General features: G+C 35.9%; 1 protein-coding gene across 1 annotated transcript in view; it reads left to right on the top strand.

Moving 5' to 3' along the window:
* Positions 1-3,178: 3,178 nt before the first annotated feature.
* The window catches only part of LOC104461254 (chromosome unknown open reading frame, human C4orf29), a gene marked incomplete at its 5' end in the record, with an annotated part of 14,494 nt that continues 6,804 nt past the window's right edge, over positions 3,179-10,868 (top strand). Inside the window, 6 exons of the mRNA XM_010072772.1 lie at positions 3,179-3,263; positions 4,403-4,503; positions 5,915-5,993; positions 6,084-6,168; positions 6,951-6,978; positions 9,253-9,391. Of these exons, the coding sequence (XP_010071074.1) occupies positions 3,179-3,263; positions 4,403-4,503; positions 5,915-5,993; positions 6,084-6,168; positions 6,951-6,978; positions 9,253-9,391 (517 nt within the window). The remainder of the gene's footprint in view (positions 3,264-4,402; positions 4,504-5,914; positions 5,994-6,083; positions 6,169-6,950; positions 6,979-9,252; positions 9,392-10,868) is intronic.

A 10,868-nucleotide genomic window follows, 5' to 3' on the forward strand; every position in this document is an offset into this window, starting at 1 on the left:
ATAAATATTTATATAAAAATAAGAAAACAACCCTTAAAGTACCAACAATTGTTACTATTCTGTACTGGGAAAAAAAAGTGTTAAAGTTTGTTTTGTTAGGAAATCATGCGTTTCTATACGAAGGCAGAAAGTGGATTTAAAAGAAGTCTTAAAGTGATTTCCTAAATCTTTTGTGTTTAAAGAGGCTCTTATTGAGAGAATGTGTATGTCCAGTTATATTTTAAACTTCTGCATATATGATGACATACTTCAAGCAGAATCTCTGAAAAGTGTTGTCTGAGAACAAAACCTGAATTTTTGTGGAGGAATTTTTATGTTTAACCTTAAATAGGATCTTGCCAGCTTTCTGTAAGTTTTTAGTAATAATGACCTTTAAAAGTGTAAGACGTAATCAGAAGTTTCTCTCATAGCCCAAAGTAGTAAACCTATTTTTTCTGTATTTTTGAGACATCTGAAAAGAATGAAAATACCTCTTAAACTTTTTATTTGCTAATTTTTATTAGTTGTTATTGAGAAACACCTGGAAGTTGAGCATTTGCATTTCTTCTTAAGTATAAAAATTAAGTGACTGAATGTGTTCTGCATATATTAAGCTAATTATTATGTATTTGAAAATCAATGAAGAAAATTTCAAATACTGAAAGAAAATTTTATTCAGTCTGGACAGCAATGGAGTTACGCAAGTTATTTTTAAGTCCAAGTGAAGCATAGATTAGCTTCACATCTCATCTTAAATTGCACTTGGATTGCTTTGTGTCTCTTTCTTCAGTTGATCTTTCTCTTAAATAGCAGACTTTCCTGTAAAATGAGAATGTTGGATTTTTAGAATGTTTAGTTTACATTTGTTGGAATAAGCAAAAACTGTGGGGTTTGTTTTGATTACAGCATTTCTGTGTTCTGTTACATGTGTGTATCTGAAATTGGGGTATTTTGATGTTTTGAAAAGCCTCTCTTACAAACTTTTAGGTTCTTGGTGAGACATTTTGAAGTTTCACTCCTCCGTCCCTATCTCCCCCCAATACAATTGCTATGTAGGGGAACTTCTGACTAATTCTACTGTTAGCTATTGCAAGACTAGGCAAGACTTTTCTCTTCCATGGAGTCTGTAAGGGTAATCACGCCAATGTCAAACAGCAATAAAGAAGCTTTGCTGGTAGTAGTATCAACTAAGGCTCTTCCTTTTCATGGGGGGAAAAGAAACCTCTTGCAGGAGATCAAAGGCTTTTGGGGAAGCAGGTTTGCTGGCCTCCTGATCTGAGAAGTGGAAGAAGAATTTGTTCTATGTGTTGCCTCTGAATGGGAAGAAGATGAGCTGTTTCCCAGCAGTGTGGCTTCACCTGGGTGAAGAAGGAAGAATAGCACCTCCTCCTGGATCCTCACACTGGTTAGTGGGAGGAGGGAGTACCACTGTAGTATGCGTGCCCTGACATGCCAGAAATAATGTCAGCGCCATCTTTTTTTTTTTTCTTTAAACTGATCGCTGTGAAGATCCATTAGAAGAAATTATTAAATTTCTTACATGTCAAGCGTCAACTGATACTACAGACTGCCCTGCCTAGATGTAATCCAAAGTTTTATGTGCACACCCATGATGTGGTGACTGTTCATACCCTAATGTCTTTTCCTCAACTCATTAGCAAGAGTTGAAATTCCTCAACATGTGCAAGATCTAGCCTTCAGTATCCTCCTAACTACAGAGGAAATATATAAATGCAGTATTTTTGGAAGATTTGTTTCAAGCAAAACATCTCTTTATTTAGCTTATTTTCTCACAAATACTTAATACACTTGTTGTCCAGTGCAAGAAAAGCGAAGGCTATGTAGTAGGGCTATTTTTGTGGTGGTAGACTGACTTTTCTTTGTCCCTTGAGTTTAGTTTTCTTTGATGTTGCGAAAGTGGACATCATTCCTGTTATACTATTGTTCTGTACTTTCCACCCAGATCTGCTGTTTTTGTTGGTCAGGTACCATTTTTGTGTGTATTTACAACCATATGAATGAGTAAGTTATTCTTAGTGTAGAAAAAACTGAGAAGGCCATCTTGAAGGCATCTAGTCCAAACCCTTATTTGAAACAAAGCTAACTTCATAGCTGATTCAAGGCACTTGGCAGCTCATCCATTTGCATTTAGAAAGTCTCTTGAGGATGGAGGTTGTTCATAGTTTCCCTGGGCAATCTTTTCCAGTGCTTAACCACTACCATTGTGAAAAAAATCTTTCACTGTGTTTCAGTAGGAATTTCTTATATTGCAACGCACAGCCATTGCCTCTTGTCCTCAGCGTATACCTCTGAGACAAATCTTGTTTCATCTTCTCTGTACAACTCTGCAGCCCATTTAAGAAGCAGAAGAAAGCAACTAGATTTACCCCTTAGCTTTTTCTTCCCAAGGTAATGCAAACCCTGTTTCCTTGACCTGCGTGCTGCGCTCTTGCTGAATGCAGAGGTATTCCTAGCTGCAAGGATGTGCTGCTAACTCACATTCAGTTGCTCTCCACCAGAAACCACATGGCTTTTCCTGCAGAGCTGCTACCTATGTGGGAACTTCCCAGCCTGTATTGTTGTATGGGGCTGTTCTGTCCTAGGTGCAAGATTGTGCAGTTTTATTGTTGAACTTTAGGATGTTTGTTGACCTGTTCCTCCAGCTTTTCCAGGTTGCTCTGGATGGTAGCCCTACCTTCCAGCTGTCAGTCTCAGTCTTCAGTTTGTGTCATTCATGAACTTCCCTAAATGCTGCTACTAACTTGTTACTAACTTGTTTCCAGCTAGACTTCAGGTCATGGACAGCTACACTTGGATGTTGGCAGTCCAGCCTGTTTTTCACAGGTTCAGTCTCTATTGCCCCAATGTGGCTACAGGAATGTATGTGTAAGTGTAGGAGTTTTCCATGTCCTAATTTCACACTGGAAAATGACATGCCTTCAAAATACCAGGTGTAAAATACTATTTAAAAGATGGGCAACCACAAGCAATGTACCTGAGCCTTTTTTTTTTTAAACTTAAAAACATTCTTGTATACCTATGCTATGGTAGCCTGATTAATCTGTAAGTGGAAAGGTGGCTTCATAACTTATTTTCTTTGTGGCTTACTTTAGCTCCTGAAATTTTATATACATATATATATATCTTCTTCTTTTTTAGATTAAAAGTTGAATCTTCTCTACTTGTTTCCTTTCAACAGAATATTTGAATTCAGAAAGATTATTGGAAACAGGGAAAAATGCCAGACGCTGGTTTCAAAAGATTACCCAGTGTTCATTGACAAGGTACTTAAAAGCAGGAGATGATGTGGTTTAACTAAATTTATTTTCCTGATAGTATATAAAGGTAAAATTAACTTAGTACTTAGCAGGCTGCTTTTATAGGATAGAGGTATTGAATCCTGGTGTCATGTGAATCCACATTTTCCTGATATTTAACATTATTACAGCATGACTTGCTGCTGGGATTGGCAACTGGGGACTTGAGTTAGGGAGTACGTAGAGATGGGGTGGTGAATGCACCTCTAACAGTGTTCAGTCAGCTTTTGCTGATCACCAGTCTTCTAACAGGAGGCATTAGCTGACTTTGCAGGTGTTCCCCGTTCCTTTGTATCAAGAAAGGGACATTAAAAGTTTCCTGTGAGGGAGGAAGTGCTGAAACTGTAGAGGCAAAAGAAATCAATGTCATATGAGTTCTTAAATGCTTTTGATTGGGAAAAGGAGGCCCTATGCTTCAAAGTGAGGTGTGCAGATAGGAGTAATTGTTGTGCTGAAGACTTTACAACCTAGAAAGTGTGAACAGAGGGTCAGAAATGAAGAGTAGTTCTGAAGTCAAATAAATGCACTGGTGGTCAGTTCTGTGGCATGCTGAATACTTTGACAGTTTGCTGGTTTCTGGAGGTGGTTTTGTTTTTGTTTTTGTTTTTTGTTTTTTTTAAATTAAGCTGCTTTGGATAGGATTAGGAGGCAATGGCAAAAATGTCAAACAGGCTTGAAAGGGATGGGAAAATGAGCAGTCACGGGTTACTAGCAGAAAATGGAAGGAAAGTGGAAGAATAAAGCAGTGGTTATACAGATACTGATTTATTTTTTTGGAGTAATACAATGGGTGGGGGGTGAGATGTCAGATTTTCAAGCTCAAAATGTGCTCAAAACTTAGGCATTATAGAAGTTATTTAAAATGAGACAGCATTACAGTTTATTCCTTGATTACTTTAATAGGTAATTTAACAAAAGGAAAGTTTGAAACAAATGTTTTTACTTTGTTAATACACATCTACATTTGAAAGAGACCTCAGCTTTAAGTACATTTTTATCCTATAACGAATTCTTCTGCTTTAAGACATCATACTGGTGTTTGGCTTTCAGAGCAAGTTAAACACTGATGTGTGAAATATGCTGCTATTGTCCCATTTTCTCTGTAGGTTGAGGAGCAATCTGACTGTAAAATCCTTGAGGGGCACTTCATTTCCCCATTGGCTCATTATGTCCCAGGTATCCTGCCAGTCGAATCTCTTGTAGCCAGGTAAGAGAAACCAAGTGATATTTCCTTTCTGAAACTAGTAATGCAGAGGTAAGCATGGTTTATAAGTACTTTTTTTTTGTGAAACTAATTTGTTGTGATACAAATTACCTAAATACTTCAAACTGTCTTTTGTACTAATGTGTTAAAATAGATTTTTGCCTCAAAAGTGAAAATAAATGTTATTCATGTGATAGTTTAATCTGTGTGTAAATAATAATAAAAAAGTCCCCTAGCAAAGTATGTATCTGACACGCCAAAAAAACCCCATCCTTAAGGAAAGATGGATGATCCCCAAATGTCAGAAGATACCTAATGGCATTTTTGCTGGTTTGGCACTAACGCTGCTTTACAGTTGAGGAGTGGGTTTGGAAAGGGAGAATAATTTCTGTTTGTTTTTAGTTTTGAGCTAAACTTTCTTGATGGAATTATTTTTTACAAGCTTTGTTTAATAATTTAAAAACTAAACATAAAAGTTTGTCAGCTCAAGTTGATACTGGTGTTGTCAATTTTATCAATATTGCTAGTTGGTGTTTTTATGTGTACTTAAACACGTAACACTGAGGAATGTCAGAAAAAGTTCTCTCTTCCACCTCTCCATTGGTTAGAGAAGGAAACTGTCTCTTAATGTTATTGGATGAATTAGTACCATACGGGAAAATCTAGTATACTGATTGTTCCCTTATCTGTATTTGCTTACAGTTTGTAGTGAAGTTATGCTAATTGTTATGTTGGACAGTGTTGTTACAGTTTTGAAAGGCTCTACAGTTTTCTCTCAAGAGCATTGTGTGGATATTTTTTCTGAAGTGTGACACTGTTGTAGGTAACAGTGCGCCATCTCGTGGGAAAAAATACTGGTGGCTCAGAAGTTTGGTGGTTTTTTTTTTTCTTTTCCCAGCAGTTAAACTGTAAATAGCTTGACTAGCAGCAGAAGGCATTCAGTGATTGATGATGGGTGTATAGAATAGTTTCATGGAGTGTTTGGGGTTTTTTTTAATTGTAAAAAAATTAAAATAATCTTAATCTTCAGTTTCAGCTGTTGTGCCCTGAGGAGAAAAATAGCGATGCTTCCTAGGAGAGCTAGTCATACATGTTTAGGCTGCTTTTCATCTGAAGTTCCATTTCTCCCTGCTGCAAAATTTAATTTGTGATGATGAGGTAGTCGCCTTTTTTAGGAACATGATCTTTCAGCTTGGCTCCTTTTCTTGTTTGGCATTTGTTCTGTCCTACTTCTGGATTCCTTTCTTTGCTGGATGTGTTTATGAAAAGTGATATTGCTGAATTATTGGCAGTTTGCCTGCATGGGTTATGAAAATATTCAGTCTTTTTTTGTTTCTTTTTTAGATTCATTTATCTGGTGCAGCTTGTAAATAGATGTACTTACTTTGCTAAGATAGGTGTTTGTTTCTCATAGATTTCAGTTCATTGTACCCAAAAGATGGAATAGCAAGCACAGACCTGTGTGCATTCATTTAGCAGGCACTGGAGATCATGTGAGTATGTAAAATGTAAAACTGATCATTATCAAGAAATTAAAATAATTATATTTTATCTTAATATATGTTTGTACATCTTATCTTTAGCACTTCTGGAGGAGACGCACCTTAATGGCACGCCCAATGATTAAAGAAGCTTGTATGGCCTCTCTATTGCTAGAAAATCCTTATTATATCCTTTTGTGGAAAGCAAGATACTTATTCTCAATGTTTTCTCCAGAAGGTAGAAGACTTATCACGCTGGTATAATATCTACTTTGTGGATCAATTTCTAGCTGACTTTTCAGTGGATAGCAGCAAAGTGTCACCATTGCGTGAAACGCAACGTGGAACACAGTATAATGTGCTACTTCTACAAGTATTGCTTTTCTGATTTTTTTTTTAAATGTCTGCTACAGCTTCTTACTGTGGTCATTAGTGCAGAAGTTCTGATACGAATCTGTGTATTGATCAAAGAACTGATAGGATTCATTTAGCCATGGCAAAGTGAAAACTGTGCATTCATTCTACATCATATTGTGTAACTTTTGAATTTATTAATGACAGAGAAGAAGGTTGTCTCTTATGCCTTCCCTTCTCAAATGCAACGCTTTGGTACCTCAGGTACTTTTGGGAAACTTAGTGCTACCATTTAAGATTTGTTTTTTAAAAAAATAGTTAAGTTCTGTCCTGTCATCAACTCATCAGTAACTTCTATAACACTGTTATCCTGTTTTATTAAATAGGATTTCTGCTTACACTTTTTTCCTACCCATATACCTGACATAAGTAAAATTTTGTGTTGCAGATTACATCATCAAACTAGTTTTAACTTGATTTAGCTCCAGTTAAATATTTGGAATTTAAGTTCCAACTTTTAATCAGTCCTATTTATATGTATGATTTATTTTGCGTTACATTTTAAGTGCCAGTTTATATCAAAGTTGTTTGCTTTCTTTAACTTGAGTCTTCTACATGGCTGTAGAAAACCTAAGGATCAATTGTAAGTATTACTGTTACATTCATGGATACTGTCTTTTTAAAATAACACTTTTTTTTTTTCCTCCAGAAGTTCAAAGTAGTATAAACCTTGATAGCTTATTAAGAAAAAAAAAATCCCAAGCATGGACCAATTGTAACCTGCTAATGCGAAATTGTCTACCCTTGGCTAGACTGCTTTGTCATTTTTTGTGTTAAGAGATCACGGTGATCAGGAAAGTTTGCACAGGATGAGCTTGGAGTGCAGATTGAGATGAGTGTGAATGCAAGCAACTATCAGTTTAATTTCCTGATTCACAGCTTTGCATGTGCAAACACTGTAATGGTATTTCAGTCAACTGTGAATAATCTTTGTTCAGATAATGTATTTTCCTGTTAGAATCGCTAAGATTTTGCTTTTCCAAGATATTCTAAGGGGACCACAGTCAGACATGTAAATAAATTTGGTGTTGCTTGTTTGTTACTCAGTGGAAACTTCAATATTCGGTATTTTACAGGACTTGGCTCCCTCAGTCAGTTTCTTAAATGTGACTTAGAAGCCTCATTAGGCAGTCCTGGTTTTTTGCTTCCCACATTTTCCAAACTGCTGGAGTATAAACAGAATTCAACAGTATATGTGTCTGAGGCAAAGCTGTGGTTTTAGTCTACCAGTATTTATTAAAGTCGAAATATGAGTTTGTGTTTTAATCCTAACTTGAATGTTTAATGTGAGTAGAAGACCTATAGAAGGTAATTTATTTTTAAAGCTGAAATTCTTAAACCTGTCCATTCTATTAGGACTTTACCAGGAGCACTGTCTCACAGTGAAGCATTTTAGATTCTCTAGATTTTATTTAATTTCAGCTTTTGGATTTCCTAAATCCAAAAGCTTAAAAAAATTGCTTTTAAGGAGAAAATTTTAATTAAAAAAAAATAGTTTCTAGTTTTTTTTTCAAAGCAGATGCTGAATTTATTTTGACATAAGAACCACTTGTTCAAAAATATTGAATTACGTTTACCAACTAAGATGATTGTTGTAAAATAGCTTTTTTGATAAGAGAACTGTTAAGCATATATATATATATGTATTTATTATTGTGTTTAGAATTGTAAGAGTATAGGAAAGTGACAGGAGAGTATGTGTGCTGGAATACATCCATTGTTGGGTTTTTTCCAGTTATTGAGGAACAGAAGACTATATTAAATAATTTGGCAAGGCTGTTTCCAAATCTTTCCCAGTTGTCTAGCTTGACAGGTTAGTATATGCATGATACAGAGAAGGATTCTGTGAAAGAGGAATGCTCAGTGTAATACCCCAACCAGTAATTGTCACTCTTCAATACAAGGTTACAAAACGGCAGCAGCAGTTTTAGTTAATATGCTAGTAGCAGTGTTTAATAAATAAAGCAGCTGGAGAGGGCTGAGGAATCTCTCCTAACAAAGCTCTTTCCTAGAGTCACATTGGTCTGCAGCAGCTGTGTTCATTTCTTCTGTGACTTGCACAGTAAGCTTTGTCCTTGTGCTCAGAGTGTCTCAAATGTGATTATATGCTGGCAGAAGAGGCCAGTAGTCTTTTGAAATCTGTGATACTGAAAATACACCGTCCCCCTCCCCAAATGAGAGGTGTATTAGTTGCTCTGTACAATACATTTTTTTTTCACTTTTTGAGAGTCCCTCTGATGGTTCAGCTGAATAGCTTTTACTTTTTTTGTTTCTTCTGTGTTTTAATGCTTTGCATACAGTACATGAATTTCTCAGTACCGTGACAAATTTACCACTTTACAATTTCAGTCTTACAGTGACATTGATGAGTGCTTCCAAAGCTGACATACTGATTGCTCTTCAAATGTTGTGTGCAATTTTTCAATGATGTAAAACAGGTAAATAAGAGGAAAAAAAAGGAATTTTTTTTTTTTTTTTGCAAATAAGATAGTGTATGTCTAGTACTGTATCACTTTGATGCTATTTCTAAAAGATCTGTTATAAATTTACAGGACAGAAGGTTACTACTAATGAGGTTCTAATGTTGATAATATCTGTTTCTAGAAGACCAGGCTGTCAGTGATGTTACATTAGAAGCTTAGCAGGTGTCTATTTCTAGTTCTCATTTAAACGAAAAAGTAGAAGTGCCAGAGAATCTGTACTTGTTTTTTTTCCTGTTGAATCAACAGAAGTTCAGGTCCAAAATTCTCTGGAAGTGTGATCAGGCATTGTATAAAAGTATGTATAGAATGATGAGAACTGTCAAAATCTAATCTTAGAAAATAAATCCTATATTTTCCTTTTCTGGGGAGAAAAGACGGTCATGTTTAAAAAATGTCTCGGACCTGTTTGTGATGGGAGGAGCTCTTGTTCTAGAATCGGCAGCTCTTTTGCACTGGCTAGAGAGAGAAGGCTATGGACCACTAGGGATGACTGGAATATCCATGGGAGGACATGTAAGCTTTTATATTTCCTGTTCAGTAATTTTTGTTTTAACTTCTTATTTGATCATTTAGCAAACAGAAATAATTTGTTTAATAGTGTTCCTCCTAGAAGTACATGTAAACATTCAGTAAAATAAACATTTAGTGTCATGAGAAAGAAATTGTGGGCAATTTTCATTTCTCTGGTGCTGAATTAGTATAATCCTCAATAAGTACTGACAAATCATAGAGCCCATCTCCTTACAGGCTTAATATGAATAGAGCTTTTCACGTATCTTTTTTTTTTTTTCCTCCACAAGAAGGAGGGGGAGAAGTCTTTTCTGAAAGAAGGTCTGTACTAATCAATTGCTAGTTCTCCCTCTTTTCCTCCATGCTTCTTGGTTAAACTTGTGTGCTTGAATACATTGTATGAAATGCCTCCTTTTTGTAGGCATATTGTAACTGAGATGACTTTTGGTATCAGTTCTGGTCTCAACTCATCCTTTCCCCCCGATCACTGGTATTGGTTAGAGAAGGTTTCTGTAGTGAGGTGGATAACATTTTGTGTATGACACTGTGTGTATTCAAACTAAAACAGCAGCGTGTTAGTAAGATGATCAAAGACTAATACACGGTTAAAATACTACTGCTTGTGTCTCTACAGATAATCACTGGTCTGTGAGACATAGGTGCAAAGCTTATTAAAACAGCGTAGCTTTGTTTTGCTGATCCTTGTTTGTTTGTTGTTAGTTTTGCTGATCCTTGTCTGTTTGTTGTTAGGAGTTAAGTAAATAATGTTGGTAATAGTAATGTCTGCTGAAAGGAAAATAATTGCCCCCCAAAGCACAATTTTAAAACTCTAAATGGTGTGACTGTACAAAGCACTTTCGATTTACATAAACATCACCCTACTGAAACAACAGGTTTTGTGTTAAATATGTCTCCCCTGTCTTATTTGTAAGTTGGATTGGAATTCAGACTGGTATATGCACCACTAACCATGCCAGACCCTTCAAATGCTGTGCAAATGCTATGGGAATAGCCGAGTCCTGTATTCCATACCAATGGTCATATACAGCATGAGTATAGAAGGAGGCAAGATTTGAGAGGGAGTTTGGAAACTCCTTTGAATTTTTTCTTAGTCCAGGAAGATACGTTTTTGGCTAGTCCTTACTTATAGGAGTTCTGGTACAATTTAAAAGCAGGGAAATAAATAGTATTTGAGGTTGATCATCTTTAGAATGTGTTTTACAACAGAAGGTAGATAGCATTAATTCAGTTCTACTGATAGGGAGAACTGGGACTAAGAAGAAAGAAGTCAGACTTGCTGGCTATCAGAAAGTAGATATGTAGTGTTCTTGTTGATTTTTATTATTAAAAATAAAGTAGAATTATAGTTCAGTTGTATAAATCCATTTATTGTAATACCCGGCACAGGCATGGGGTATTTTGTATTACGGGATTTACACTTCTATTCAGTTTAGAGCAATAAAATAAGTTGCCAAGACCA

This window comes from Pterocles gutturalis, unplaced genomic scaffold (genome assembly GCF_000699245.1).
Source record: "Pterocles gutturalis isolate BGI_N339 unplaced genomic scaffold, ASM69924v1 scaffold31387, whole genome shotgun sequence".
Taxonomy (NCBI): Eukaryota; Metazoa; Chordata; class Aves; order Pterocliformes; family Pteroclidae; genus Pterocles; species Pterocles gutturalis.